The following is a 15344-nucleotide window of genomic DNA, read 5'->3' as shown; positions in this document are numbered from 1 at the left end:
CTTAGAAAAATTTTCAATCTTTTGTCTTTGAGTATTTTGGCGGCTTGAACTGGCGACTTTGTGGTGACTCACTCAGTCGCGAAAATCGCGTGTTTTGCATATTGAGGGTTATTTTCAAAGTTGTTTTCAAAAATTTTCATTTTTCCCTCGTGCATCATTATCTTTGTTCGTTCCTTCATCTCTTGCCCTCGTTTCTCCTTGACCCTTTGTCTATTCCTGACAAAAAGGGGGAAGAGTATACTCTAGAGAGTATACCGGAGTGTTTTGTCATTTCTATATGACTCTTGTGCACATCCTTAGGGGGAGAAATTCTATTTCTCATGCACATTTGTAGGGGGAGAGTTATTCCATAGGGAAGATGCATATACCAAGGGAGAGAAGACATTGAGATCATAAGAAAACTTTGTTCTGTTTGTTTTCTTGTTGGCTTTATGGTGCTTTTGAGTTATACTTTGTAGTTCTCATCACATCATGTCTTTGTTTTGAACATGCTTATATCCCTATGCTATTGTGCTCCTTTGAATGCATGTTTAGATGAACATTTGCTTTGCTATGTGATCATCATAGTCATTTCTATTTGACTGTTTTGGTGTATGATCAAGTTGCTCACATGTTTCACATCATATTTACTTGATCGCAATTTACTTATTACATTATACTTGTCCTTTTATTACTTGCTTTACCTTGAGGGTCTAATGTGTTTTGTGCAAGTGTTTCAGGTTACAAGTATATATGTTCCAAGTGCATCACAGCTTCTCATCACTTTGAAGGGGAGAAACTTTATACACTTTTAATTTATATTGTTTAAGTTTATATTCAGGATGTTTTGTGTTTGTACCCATGTGCTTTTGTAAGCTTTTAGGGTTAATGTTTTATGCATAGTTTGTAGGCTTTATGGTATGTACCTTGCTTAATGCAGCCTTTATGCTATGTTGAAATCAGTACTTTAATCTAAATGTTCTGCATTTTGGTTTATGTACTGTCACTCTTGTGCCCTTGTAGAATTGTTCGTAGATGCATATGCCTTGTGTGTTATGCATTGGTTGAGTGTTGAGCATACAAGTGTCTTGCCTTGTGCTTGTTAACTTGTATGTCCTTGTGTTCATTCCAAGTGTGAATGAGCACTGTGATCACTACCTTGTGGTGTTCACTTGGTTGATCAAGCCATGGTTTGTTTCTTAACTCCATCTTTGCTTGATCACATATTGCCTGTTTCATATGCATTTATAATTTTCTGCTTACAATGATCATGGTGTATTGTTGTGTTTCAGGAGTATTATGTTCATATGATTCAAGTGCTTCACAGCTTCTAGAGTTAGGTGTGAATGAGTTTTGTTCAACTGTTCCTAACTCACATGTTAAGTCTAGAGTCTGTTTTAGGGTTTTGTCACGGAATAGCCAAAGGGGGAGATTGTAAGGTTGAATTTATTCAACCATCTAATTGGCTTTATTCCGTGCCAAATTTGCTTGTAATTCAGCATTTAGTAACCCTGTATTTAGGTGGGTTTGTTGTAAGGGTAGTGAGTGAGATAGAGTGAAGATTGCTCAAGAGTGTGCAAGAAAACAGAGACTCGCGGCTGGGACTCGCGGGTGACTCGCGGCTGCAAGCCGCCAGAAGCAGCACACGTGCCAAGCATGCTGGAAGATGAACAGTCATGCTAGCTGGAGCACTACAGGACAAAACAGGACAACTGGCCATACGGTTAACTCACGACTGGATCTCGCGACTTAGTCAAGCCGCGAGGTCAAGCCGCGAGCCACCCCTGTTTTGTAAAACCTGACGTTTCACATTCCTCTCCCACTCTAGTATAAATACCCCTTTTATCCACGATTGAAAGAGGGCTTCCAGAGAGAATTTTGAGAGAGAAACCCTAAAGAAAAACCAGATTGTTTCACCCACAATCTATACCTTAGAGTCTCTTCAAATTCCTCAACTCTCTTCCTCTCCATTGTCAAATCCTTGAGAGGCATTATACCAAAACCTGGTTCTCACCATCATCATCACTATGAGACAGTTGTTTGGATTTCTGGGAAGCAGTTAGGAAGGAACCAATCTTCATTGGTTGATGCTACGGTCTAGTAGCGGAATCCGGGAAGCTAGAAAAGAAAAAGGTTCGGCGCAACCTCGTTGGAGCAAGAAGCTTGGAGGGCTTAGGTGCACTGGGTAGATTAGGCTTAGAGGGTCTATTACTATCCTTGTATCCCAACTGTATTTTCTAGTGGATTGTTTACCGCTTGGAGGGCGGCGGAGAGGTTTTTTGCCGAGGACTTCGGTTTCCTCTTCGATAACACATCGCGTGTTGTCTTTGTGTTTGCATCTTCCTTCCTCTCTATCTTTGCCTTTTTATTATCTGCTGTGGTTTTATTTTGTTATGACTTAGATAGTCTTTAACCAATTTCGTATTATAGCATGTGTTAAGTTTCCGCACACTAGTTGTTTGACATATTGCTTGTATTGGTTAAGTTGTAATTTGGGGGTCTAAACGTTCAAAGGTGTTTTGTACACGTTTTTGAACTTTCATACAACATAGTGTACAAATGCATAATTAAGATTTTGGCAAATAGGTTGAAGGGTATAGTGGTAGACTTAAACTTTTAATGACAAATTGAGCAAAAGACCCTTTCTATACAACAACCATGGTCGTAAGTCACTAGAGCCAAATAGTATTGATTAACTACTTTTAAATTATAAATACTCAAACAAGCCAAAAATTGGTGGAAGCAAGTTCAATTCCAAAGTGGAGAAAACACAATAAAATCCAATAACCACAATGGTGTCGGTGATTGGATTTTTAAAGGAGATAAGTACAAAAAAGAATTAAACCCATTTCCTGGTCAGAGAAACAAAAGAAAATATTCTATTGTTTCTCTAGCAATCAAACAATAGTATAATTGTATAATTCATACTTGCAATTTATAGGATTTCAAGGTGACATGAAATTGAAGATGGTCAGGATCAGTTCCAAATCTGAAGAAATTATGGGATACTTAGATACAAGCCTAAAATATATCAAGGGTTTAGTTAGAGATGGAGGATTTCTACGATTGTGTCTTCCAAAAATTCTGTAGTCATTCTCAGGAGAGGAAAAAGGCACTAATATGTTCCAACGGCACTAGTAGTCCTTTATATATTATTCTCCATATTTTTATTTTTCATTCTATAGTTTGAAAGGTCTCTTTTTTTTGTGGGTGTACCTTTCTGACTAGTCATTTGTGGTTGATTTTTTGTGATGTGGGTGTCTGTGGTTTGCAGGGGTCTCTGCTTCATCTTCATCATATGGGGTGATATCTGTTGGGCATATGGGGATTATGGATTTGGATTGGTGACTATGGAGAAAAGCTTCAGGGTAAGCATCTATAGGTTTGGCACTTAGGTGCTCTAAAAGAGTTATGATAAAATTGGTTTACTGAGTTATTAAAAGCTTTTTTTTTTTTTTTTTTTTTTTTTTTTTTTTTTTTTTTCAGTTATATAAGTTCTTGTAGTTAAAACCATCTCTTTTGCAAGTTGCAACATATAGAAACCGACATAAAACTTGAGACCATGTACGTGATCATATATAGTGCAAGCTTGGTCTATTGCAATTACTATACAAAGATCGCATCTTTTGGTATACAAAGATCGCATCTTTTGGTATTTGATTTCAATTAAGGGAGAGACAAGCTACCTGGAATCACAAAGCTGCATTCACATTCAAAAATGAATCTATAGGAATGGTAGACATATTCTAATACAAGATCAACTAAACCACCCCCCACCCTCTCTCTCTCTCTCCCCACCCAGAACTTATAAGGGGAGGAGATTTTTAGTTGAGCTAGAGCTCATTAAACTTCGTAGCTTCTGAAAATTTAGATAATTCAATCTTCTACTATTAAATAAAAATCATTAGCCTTATATAGATAGAAGACTAATACCTAAACCTAGTGGCTTGAAAACTTAATAAGAGTTGAACTCTTGGGATTTTTACCACTAAGCCCAAAATAAATAACTAAAAAAAAAAAAAAAAAAAAAACCAAAATAGGCCAATGTACTATTAGTATAGCACATCCCTAGAAACCGTAAACAAATATGCCCAACTTCAAAACCTCAATAGCACATGTTAAAATACTATTGTGAGTTTCCATATAAATATATTATCTATAGTGTCTTATAAAAGCACTGTTCTTAAGGTGCTATATTACACCCCCCAAAAAAAAAAAAATTACATATCAATAGACACAAACCATGATAATTATTACACAAATAATTTGAGATCTTATTATTGTTATTTCTTATCACCTTTGAAAAGGTAACACTAATGCTCTTATATTTTTTCCTCTTTTATTAAAACTTTGCTTCTTGCAATTTTTTTCCTACCATTGTATTCCTTTTATAAATTTTAAACGTTCATAGACACATAAATGAGAATAGTTTATTTGTTATATCAAAAAGGAAGGTATAAAGAATATTCACCAAAGAAAAAGAAAAATATCTAATAACATTATATATGTAGGGAAGACTTGCAAACTGTAATAACTAAAAACTAAAATTGCCCCCCTAGCCCTACCTTGCTTTTGGATATATTTTGCTTGAGTATATTTCTTTCGATCATAGCTATCACAAATATGATTTTTATAAGCAAAATAGGATTATATAAAATGTTATATTCAAATTTTCTATAACTAGATTATCATCTTATTGTCCATTGATAATTATTTTTCAAATTACTATATAAAATTTTATGAAATTGAAAAAACTTGGTAAAATTTGAACTTATAAACTTTGTGTAATTCAATTCTCATAAATTTGAATTTATAAAATTTGAACTTATATTTGATTTTTCAAATCCATTCCCTCAAGACTTTCTTCAATTCTTTCATTCATGACTTCTTATATTCTTCCAATTACATTTTGTACAACTCTTCCTCTTCTCATTTTCACTCGTATTCTCCCCCTCTTCTTTTGGACCGAAGAAATATTCTTCCAACAGTTCTTTCTCTTCCATCTTATTTTTCATATAAATTTTTCATGTAAAATGTTTGGCTCCAAACATATTAATTTGGAGCTATTTTGCTCTAACTTATTATATGACGGTTAAAGAGACCATTCATGTGTAGTTTTTGTCACATGCTCTTTTAATATATTATGTGGCTTGTTTAAGTAATACACATGGATAGTCTTATAAATTGTCACATAATAAGTTGAAAAAGGTATCTCCAATCAAGTTTGGAACTAAACTTTTCCCACTTTTCATTACTCTTTTTTGTCCCATTTATATGTCATAAACTCCATTTCTTTAACATTTTAATTGTTTAGGTAGTTTTTTTTTTTTAATTGTTTCTAATATTTAATTATTGATCTAATTGTTGCATCACATTTTCTATAAATTTTCTTTTCATTCATCTCATTATGATATGATAACAGAAATAGCAACTGTTGGAAATGTCCGATATAAATTTGATAAAATCCAAAAACTAAAAAAATTGATTCAAGAATAGTATTTTCATTTTGACTCTATCAAAACTCACAACATTACGTTTTACTCACCAAAACTACAAAAAGATAAAGAGATAATTTTTATATTATAATCTATTCCTCGTTCTTTTCACTGCATCAGCACCAAAACATACAAACATAATTAGCCTTCACTTTCTTAATTTTTCCAAATTCTTATTCTAATAGTTGAAATCGGTAAATTAACTAAAAAAAAAAAAGAATACAAAAAAATGGCATATTTTCAAACTCAAAAATTTAAGCCTTTTGTATATATTTTTTTTGATACTGATTAATTTGAAATCTTCCTTTTCATAAAATTAATTCCACAAAGAGAGGGCATGCTTATAGGAACGGAAGTCAGAGCTTTTGTCTAACCCATATTTATGGTAGTGTTGAGGTCCTTGGGGCATTGGTGGTCCTAGATGAGTTGTTACCTTCAATATAGAAACACTACATATGGGCAAGTTGGCTATTTATATTTTTTGGGCCTCTTGGGACCAATTAAACTTTTGAGAGGAAGTTAGTTACAAGTCTCCAAAGTATAGGCTACATACTTTTACTATAAACCCCATTCAAAAAAAAAAAAAAAATCTTAGGGGCTGGTAAGGCCATGGCATCACTTGGTCTCTAGATTAGATTCAAATCTTTGATCATAAATTGTTGTCAACATGTTTTATATCGATGTATATACTACTTTGTTGTTATTATTTTCTTATTTTTACATTTAAATAAATGAGTGGGTAATACAATGTAAAGCCCTCGATGTATGAGGGCAAATATAATTAGTTGATTTTATTGAGATATTAACGTACTTCTTCAACCCGTTCAATGGGGTGGATCCCAAGGTTAGGTCTCTTGCAATCAAATATTTTATATTCTAGATAGTTCGTTTTTATTTGAAACTATTTTTAATTATAAATGTTTACAAGAAAATATCAATTTTAATATAAAAACTTATGAAATAGAGATAAATTTGTTATTTGAATCTCAAATAGGATTTTTTGATAAATTTTTACTCATCATAAAAAATATAGCACAAGATTTTAATGAAATTCTCACACGTCAACCAAAAATTCATAAAAAATATATATTTTTATTCACTTATTATGTATAATTAAAGATAATAAAATAATATTAACAAACTTCAACATAACATTTTGTCTTTAATTGCATTAAATGGCTCAATATATAAATATATTTGTTATATTAGTTAATATAGAATTTCAAGTGACTCACTATTATTATGAAGGTTGTGATAATATATATATATATATATATATATGTAATTTGTAATTAATTTGTGCATAACATGAACATGAACTGATGAACATGCTACCAATTTAAATATGAAAGAAAGAAAGAAATTCCGCTTAAATTTATTGCACTAAGCCTCAAACTATATCAAGCTGCCTGCTAGTAGGTGTAACCCCACAAAGTTCGAATCCATGGTGAAGGTGAACTTCATGTCATACAACATGAGAGTTATTATCTCTCTTGACTTGCACAGAGAGCTCTAGCTTCGTGATTTATGTCAGAAAAATCGGCTACAACTTGGCCACACTTATCCTATAAAATGGTTGAATGGCCGGCCTTTCTACTGTAAGCTAGTTTCGACTATCGATAGAGCAATACACTGTGATTGAGAAATGGCCTTGAAATTAGTTCTCTTTGTTACCATAATCGTTGCTGCATTGGCACTTCCAACAGCTAAAGGCACTAGTGTTGTGGTTGAGGTCCAGTCGTCTTTTGTGCCTTGCAGTTTGGGTGCGAATGTTACTGCCACCCCACCTTTCCCAAGTAAGTTTGCTCAGAATTTGTTACAGTTAGTCCAATGCCCCATGACTACACACATTAGTCTCAGCTAATAAGGTACTTCAATCTCCCCATTGTTTTGTTATGTTTACTTCTAGATGCTCAAGTACAACTGTGGTGTGGAGCTGGAAATGTGGTTGCTAGTACAACAACCAATGCCAGTGGAGTATTTTCATTTTCCTTGGATTCTACACGACTTTCTCTCTTACCAACAGTACCCTTGAATCTTTGCAATCTAGTGGTTACAACACCCCTCTCCACCTGCAACTCCACGCTTCCTCCTGTGGGAGTCTTGGAATCGCGCATACAGTTCATTAGAAGCAGTGTTTTAGGGCTCCGTATTGTTCTCACCTTTGGGCCAGTTGGGTTCCGTTACAGTTCTTCAACTTGAGGAATAGAAGAGTATTTACATGAATAAGGTCAATTGAACCAATGATATAGTATTTTCCTTTCCAACTCTTTAATAATGTTATGAAGATTGTCGTCCAATCTGTAAACTCCTTTCCTAATTAAGGAGTACTCCTGTCGCCGTATATAATTAATAAAGCCTTTAATGTCCTTCAAATGAATATGGACTACGTTGTGGATTTCGTTTGACTTGTATATGATAACCAAGGCTATGTTAATTGGCAAAAAGCCTTTTTGATGGTGTTCGTTTTGGTATTATTGTATGAAGGAAGTAAAAGTTTAATTTCAAAACTTATTTTAACCGGAAAGAATTATAGCGTTTAGAATATTTGGTAAACTACGGGGTTAAGTGTTGGAATATTTTTGTAAAAATCATAGTATTTTATATTTATTATTATTTTTATACATTTGTTATGAGTTGGCTGCCTAGTAAACGTTAGTGGCTAACGTTTTTCTATTATTCAATCTTAATTCATTGCTTTAAACCATCATCTTTAATTGGTTGAGTTTGTACACTTTTTATGTTACCTTTGGCATTGATATATTATGATTCAATATAATTACTATTTACTGTCCATTTTAAAGATAATTATAACAACAATAAAGTAAATTTAAAACCCAAATCAACTTGATCTTTATTGTATGTTTCTTCAGCCAATATGAATATACAGCCAACATGTGTGATTTTAGATGAGAAAACCAATTTTCTTATGGGCACCATTTTCATGTAAAAAAGAAAACTACCTACATTTTTGCTGAATCAAAATTCGAATCTCATGAAAATAAGATATCCTTCGATATACTATATTTTTGGGTAAAAGAAAAGCTATTCTACAAGCAGTGTAGGCTTGTAAGGATAATCAGCAAGGTGGCTGAGTTGTTGTATCCCGAGGACAGCATGCACAATTTTATTAGTCGACTGCACCGGAAATGGTAATGCCAACAGGTTGGGTTCGGGCTAGGTTTCTTTATACCCGAACCCGCTCCGCGGGCTTGTACTCGTTACCTGAACTCGGCTCGTTTAATAAACAAGTTTTTTTTTGTTAGGAAATATGTGTTTCACTTGTTAGAAACATATGTCACTACTTTATGTAATTGGCTTATCCTTTAACAAAACGCACTATACTTGTATTTGGGTAGATTTAGGATGTGTTTAAATACTTCAAGAAACCATGTTTCAAGATCAAGTGTTAAAGCCTTCATGTTTGTCCAAGATAACAAGTTGATAGTGCAAGTTCATTAAAGCTCGACAGCTGGCTCGACAGCTGCATCTATCGAGCTTAAGAAAGCTGTTCAAAAACTAGTGTGCTCAACACCTCCTGTCTGTCGAGGTTTAAGAATTTCAGAATTCAAATATGATTTTTTTGGGATCCGTGAATATGACTTTGGGCTTTCTTTTCTCCTAACCCTAGACATATAAAAGGATTGTTTTAAAGGCCATCAAACAGTTCAAAAGTTGCACAAGCGTTAAGCAAACTCTGTATAAGGAAATTGTGACCGGAGACGAAGTTCTTGCCCTAGTTCATCTCTTTCTCTTGAAGAAGTTGCTATATATGTGCATCGTAGGGTTTTGTGACCAAGCATCTTCTTGATCTTCATCGTGTGGATGAACTGAATAAGTTTGCAACCAACAACCTACATAGTTGGTGATCGAAGTTGCGTACAGGGATCCGCGCAATTGGTTAGTCACGTACTTGGGAGTCGTGCATCAGAAAGGGGAACTGTCTCTACAAAACATATCCAATTGGATATTGGTGTAAGGGTTCAACTGTAGGTTGGTAAGATACTTGGGATTCCTTTACTTGTAACCGCTTATTGTGATAATAGTGGAGTTTCGGTAGTGGTGACAAGAAAATCACCCTGTTCGTAATTTGCCGTTAGGTTTTCCCTATTCGTAAACAAATCACCGTGTTATTTATTTTTCTGTTGCATAATTAGTTTATTGGAGATTTGTTTGTGCTACCACGTTTTTGCATGATAAATTGATTAATTAATAACTTGGCTAATTAATTAATTAATTTCTATCACAAGGGGTCATTCAGTTTCTGGCCTATCATATTTTTTGTTTTTTGTTTTTTGTTTTTTGTTTTTAAATTTTTTTTTTTTAGGCCACAAACCTGCCTTGTCTGGCCAGGTTCGATTTGGGCAAAATCCGCGGCCATATAAAAGAAAAGGATGGAATTGAAGCCAATACCATGGCCCAAGCAAAAAAAAAAAAATTCATACTTTCTCATATTCAAATTTGATTAGCAAGCATAATTTTCCGATGGAGGAGTCACTGATTAGCAAAAACTTGAACAAATAATCGCTAAAAAAAGAAAAAAAAATCCAAAAAATAGAGAAGAAAATTAATGCATGTGTTGAAAATAGAAAGTATAAGTGGTGTTTGGAGAAAAGGAAAATGTGAGAGAAAAGAATGGTGGAGGACCGGTGGTGAGATCGAGCGATGGTTGGCAGTGACAGAGCTTGAGGGTGAGTGAGATTGAGCTACAGTGGGAGAGGAAAGTGAGGGAAATTGGATGGGGCGACTGAGTGAAATGTGAGGGTGAGGGTAGGGTTTATAAGTTTATATATCTATATATATATATATATATATAAATGGTTTTTTGGTAATTTTAGTTTTAATCGGGTTAGGGTTGGGTTCGGGTCCGAGTTCAGGGCGAGTTTCATAAAAACCTGGACCTGTTTCGGATTTTATTTTAAAAATTCAAACCCGACCCTATTGTTTTACGGGTTGGGTAAAACCCGTCCCCTTAGGGTTGAGTTGGGCCAGATACCCACAGGTCGGGTACTTTTTGCCATACGTAATTGGAAACCCCATAGACGATGTGTCTCATCTGAAGACAGGGACATGGTCCACGCCTCAACTCTACCATTGTTTTGTTATGTTTACTTCTAGATGCTCCAGTACAACTGCAATATGGAGTTGTTTACCATATGTTTACTTCTAAGAACACGCATCTTGTTCCTACTCCAACTATGAATGGCACTTCAATAATCTTGCCATATCATTAATTAGTTCTAATATCACTAGTTGGGGGGAGAAGACTTTGAGAATAGTCTAGTTGAAACCTTAATGTAACATATAGGATACTACTTAACCGAAAAATTATTATCTCCCCAAAAAATTTCACATAAATTATGAAAGTCTTAGATTGTGTGGATTGGATTGAATGAGTTTGTGTTGTGTCAGCATATGCAATATTGATCAAAGAAAAAAAAATGCTCAAAGTTTGCTTAAATGATCGCAATCTGGATTCATATGTGGCTAAAAATTTTAAAGTATCAATGCTCAAAGTCACTTCTAGCTGTAATTCTTTTGCTGGGGTACAAAGTAATAAAGAATTATGTATGTAATTCAACAAAGTAATAAATAAATTGGTTTGGGTAATGAAATATTCATTATTATATATGTTGTGAGATTAAGTGTGAAATTGAATATGTTTGTATATGGACCGTAATAAATGATGTACATATAAAGATGGATTGGGAATTAGTGTAAAAATTATAAATGTGTTTACTTTGTTAAATATTAAATAATACTCTCAGGGTCATGCGAACGAGTGCCCCTAGTGCGTTGGTTATTAATCTATTTTAGGAAAGTTTTGACACCACTTTTGTGGGAAATGAAAAAAGTTCTCAAAATATTAATTGTTCTTTTTTTCCCCATAAAAACTTTCTTTAAATGGATTATTAACCAATGCTCTAAGGGCATTCGTTAGCATTTCCCATTCTCTAAACTTATCAAGATTACAAGTGTTTCCTCGGATTATATCTGGTTTACTTGTTCAATACTACTCCTTCCCTATTCCGTAAGGCCATAACAGCATATAAGCGGTTTTACTTATTTACACTGTGAGTTACTTTTTATATATATTTTTTTAAGTTCGACAAATTCAAAATGAACATGTCCACACTAGCATTGATCTTTTCATGCAGTAGTATTTCTTAGTGTTGGGGACTTATTTTTATGTAATTGGCATATCTTTTGACAAAACGTACTTTACTTGTATTTTGGTAAATCTAAGTAGGTTCAAGATGATCACTACAAGTGGTTAAATTGAAGACATGAAGACTACTCAAGAACTGCTCAAGAAAAGTGCAAATCTGCAGGTCTCGATACTTGCTCGATAGAATCTCGATCTGTCGAGATTCATTAAAGCTCGACAGACACCTCGATCGATCAAGCTTACTGGTTTTCAGATAATAGCCAGCAATGTTTTTATTCTGAAAGGCTATTTGTTTATGGGTTTGTATAATCCTTATTGGACTAGGAAAACCCAAGGTTTGTATAAACCTATTTGGAATAGGAGAACCCATTAAGCCCCTATTTAAAGGAGGTGGGAAAAAGAAAAACAAAAACCTAGAGAGTTTCATAAGGTTTTCTTTTTGAAACCCTAACCTCCTCTTACAGAAGAAAGAGTTCTTGCTGTGTTTGTTGTACGCCTTTGGGTTTTGTAACAAAGCAAAATCTCTTGCACCAACATTGAAGATCTTATTGGTGTTTCCATTTAAAACTGCTGCATATCAACTACAACAATCAAAAGGTTGCTGTGGAGTTAGTCATGTACTGGGATTCGTGCAAAGGAGTAAGTCGCGTACTGGGATCCGTGCATCAGATTGGTTAGTCACGTACTTGGGAGTCATGCATTTGAAAGGGGAACTGTCACTACAGAACAAGTCCAATTTTGTATTGGGGTAAGGGTTCAACTGTAAGTTGGTAAGGTACTTGGGATTCCTTTACTTGTAACCGCTTGTTGTGATAATAGTGGAGTTTCGGGAGTGGTGACCTGAAAATCACCCGGTGGGGTTTTTGCCGTTAGGTTTTCCCCATTCGTAAACAAATCACCGTGTTATTTATTTTCCACTGCATAATTAGTTTATTGGTGATTTGTTTGTACTAACACGTTTTTGCATGATAAATTGATTAATTAATAACTTGGCTAATTAATTAATTAATTTCTATCACAAGGGGTCATTCAGTTTGTGGCCTATCAAGTGGTATCAGAGCGGACACACTTTGATTAGGGTTAATCTTTGCTGTGTGATCCATTGACCCCTGTTGTCATGGAAACTCTTGATTGTTTTGATTTGCATGATCTTATGTTCAATGATGATGATGATATTCAAGATGCCTATTGCAATCTTTATAATTTTTGTATGAAATCGCTTGAATATTCTGCAAAATTAAAAGCTAAATTTAAAAAGGTCAAGCTTGAAAAAGATGATTTGATTGCAAAATTGGATGAATCAAAAAATTTGAATGAGAATTTTAAAAATCAAATTTCATCTCAAGTGGACAAAATTAAAAGTTTGGAAGAGCAACTAGTTGAATCGAAAATTGAAGTTGAAAAATTAACTAGTGCCAAACTTCTTGTTGAGCCTAACTCAAAAGAAAAGGATTTTTATATTCCTCCATTTAAAAGGAATAATGAAGAGTTGAAGGCTAATATTGCTAGGATAGACAAAGTTAAAAATTCTGATGTTAACGTGGAAGTTTCTAAACCTATGTCTAAAACTCCTCTTAAGAAGAATAAAAATTCTGAATTTTTCCCCACTTGTCATCATTGTCATATTGTTGGTCATATTAGGCCAAATTGTCCTATGTTAAGGTCTCTGTCAACCTCCAAGGTTATACCTCCTTCTAGGAAACCGAGTAAGTCTAAAACTACTCATATTTGTCACCATTGTGGTGCTTCAAGTCACACTCGTCCTAATTGTTTCAAATTGTTTCCTCATAAGCGAGTGTTAAATAGGTCTCATCCTTTGTCTAAAGGCACTGTACCTATTCTTGGTGAGTTATTAAAAGTTTTGAACTCTTTAATTCAATTTCAGGGGAGTTCTAATTCCTCTATGTCCTATAGTAGTCATACTAGGGCATGTGCCTTTTCATCTTCACAGCCAAAGACTCGTGCTGTGTGGGTGATAAAGGTTCCTAAGACTTAATTGTCTTTTCTGTTTGTCCTCTACTTTAATTCTTTCTATCTAAAGTAGGACTCTCTTTGCTTGATTTCTTATCTGCTTTTGGAATCATGCTTTCATGCATCTGCACCCTTCAATCATGTCTTCATGCATATGCATATTTCTTTCATGCTTTCAGGTTGTTTAACATGTTTTTGTTTGGTTATTTTTCAATTATTTTCGCTTGTTTTTTTTTTTTAAAAAAAAAATTTGAAAATACAAAAACATTGTGTATTTTGTGTACATTGGTACTTGTGTACCTTGGATGTCGATTGAAACAAAATCTTCTAAACTTTGTATCATTTGTAGCTTAGATGAGCATCTCTATGCACAACTAAGCAAGTGAGCTTTGTGACTCGTGTTCGTGATGAGTACGATTAAGTTGTCTCTTATACTTAACACTCATATCACTCTTTTTGACGGGAAGGACTAGAAAATCCTAAAAGAAAGACATTAATAACCATCTCACCACTGGTGCCCGCCAATCATAATATGACACCTGTATGCTTCGGCATAGCAAAAGTGCAGTGTCAATGACATTTGTGTGCTTAGGCATAGCAAAATTGGAATGTCAAATATCATTGGGTATTTCTTTTCTCTCTCTAATATGCTCATGCATGATATGTTTAAAAGAAAAATATGCAAAGAAAAAAGCAAAAGCAAAAAGGTCAAAAATTCTTTAAAAATGATTGCAGGCATGTATTCTAGGAGATGTGGGAGCTATAGGATGTACCTCAAAGGTGATAATCCCCATCAAGCAGTTATTATTGCGTGTGAGTTAAAGATTTTCTCATATCTCAAATCGTCATAACACGCATACACTTATGCAATCTTGCAATATTTTTCACACACAACAAGCAATATTCTTTGCTATTCTTGATACATGTGCAGATACAATGTGATTTGGCCATCACGAGGTTTTACATGTGTTAATGTATGCTCACTAAACTGTCTTGACTTGTTTTTGAAATATAAAATTGGTTAGACTTGTTTAGTGCGTGTGTGTGTGTTTCTTTTTTAGTATCCATGTGCTTAAAATTTTTATTGAGAGATGATTTTGAGAGCTTAATATGTTGATTGGATCATTGTTTGAGTTGTATGTTGGATTGCATTCATGTCTGTGTTTTTCACTTCTCGAAAAACTGTTTTTAAAAAAGCTGGCTCGACAGCTCCTCGATACCTAGCTACCTGTCGAGCTTCTAAGTTTTTTCTCATCGCAATCTCAACAACTTCTTGACACCTGGTGGATCGATCGAGAAAGCTCATGTCTCCTCGATAGCTTCTCGATACCTAGTGGATCGATCGAGATCCTTTTAGCCTTTTGTTGATTTGTCCCTCGACAGATCCTCGACAATTGCATCTGTCGACATCTATTATGCTCGACACCTGTCTCGCCACCTCTCGATCGATTGAGATTCCCTTGCATGCATTTCATTTTTCTTTGTTTTGCATTTTTTTTCCTTTGTGTCCATAGCATCTTGTTTTTCTTTTTCTTGTAGGTCTATGGTTCCTTGTTCTTCTCGTTCCCTCTCTGTCAGTTTTCTGTTTGTCTCCGTCATGTCCTTTGGCTTTTTATGCCCTTTGACAATCGTGTCAAAAAGGGGGAGAAATTTGAGAACTTAATGTCTTTCCTCAGAGGGAGTAATAAATTTAGGGGGAGAACTTTATGTTAAAGGGAAGAATGTTTTTG

General features: G+C 34.4%; 1 protein-coding gene across 34 annotated transcripts in view; it reads left to right on the top strand.

Annotated features, from left to right (window-relative positions):
- The window catches only part of LOC126689032 (phylloplanin-like), a 136321-nt gene that overhangs the window by 36459 nt on the left and 84518 nt on the right, over positions 1-15344 (top strand). For 2 of the 34 annotated variants that reach the window (XR_007644411.1, XR_007644410.1), the window contains exon 2: positions 7384-7485. The exons of 25 other annotated variants lie outside the window; for them this stretch is intronic. Coding sequence is in view for 6 of the 9 variants with exons in the window: in XM_050384024.1 (XP_050239981.1) it covers positions 7120-7270; positions 7384-7546 (314 nt within the window). In the remaining 3 variants the exon portion in view is untranslated. Of the gene's footprint in view, positions 1-7081; positions 7271-7383; positions 7745-15344 lie in introns of those variants that run through there. 7 more of the 34 variants (XM_050384029.1, XM_050384024.1, XR_007644407.1 and 4 more) reach the window with 7 other exon arrangements.

Source organism: Quercus robur, chromosome 6, assembly GCF_932294415.1.
Source record: "Quercus robur chromosome 6, dhQueRobu3.1, whole genome shotgun sequence".
NCBI classification, from domain to species: Eukaryota; Viridiplantae; Streptophyta; class Magnoliopsida; order Fagales; family Fagaceae; genus Quercus; species Quercus robur.
Note: the sequence above shows the minus strand (reverse complement) of the source record. Positions and strands in the feature narration are given on the sequence as shown.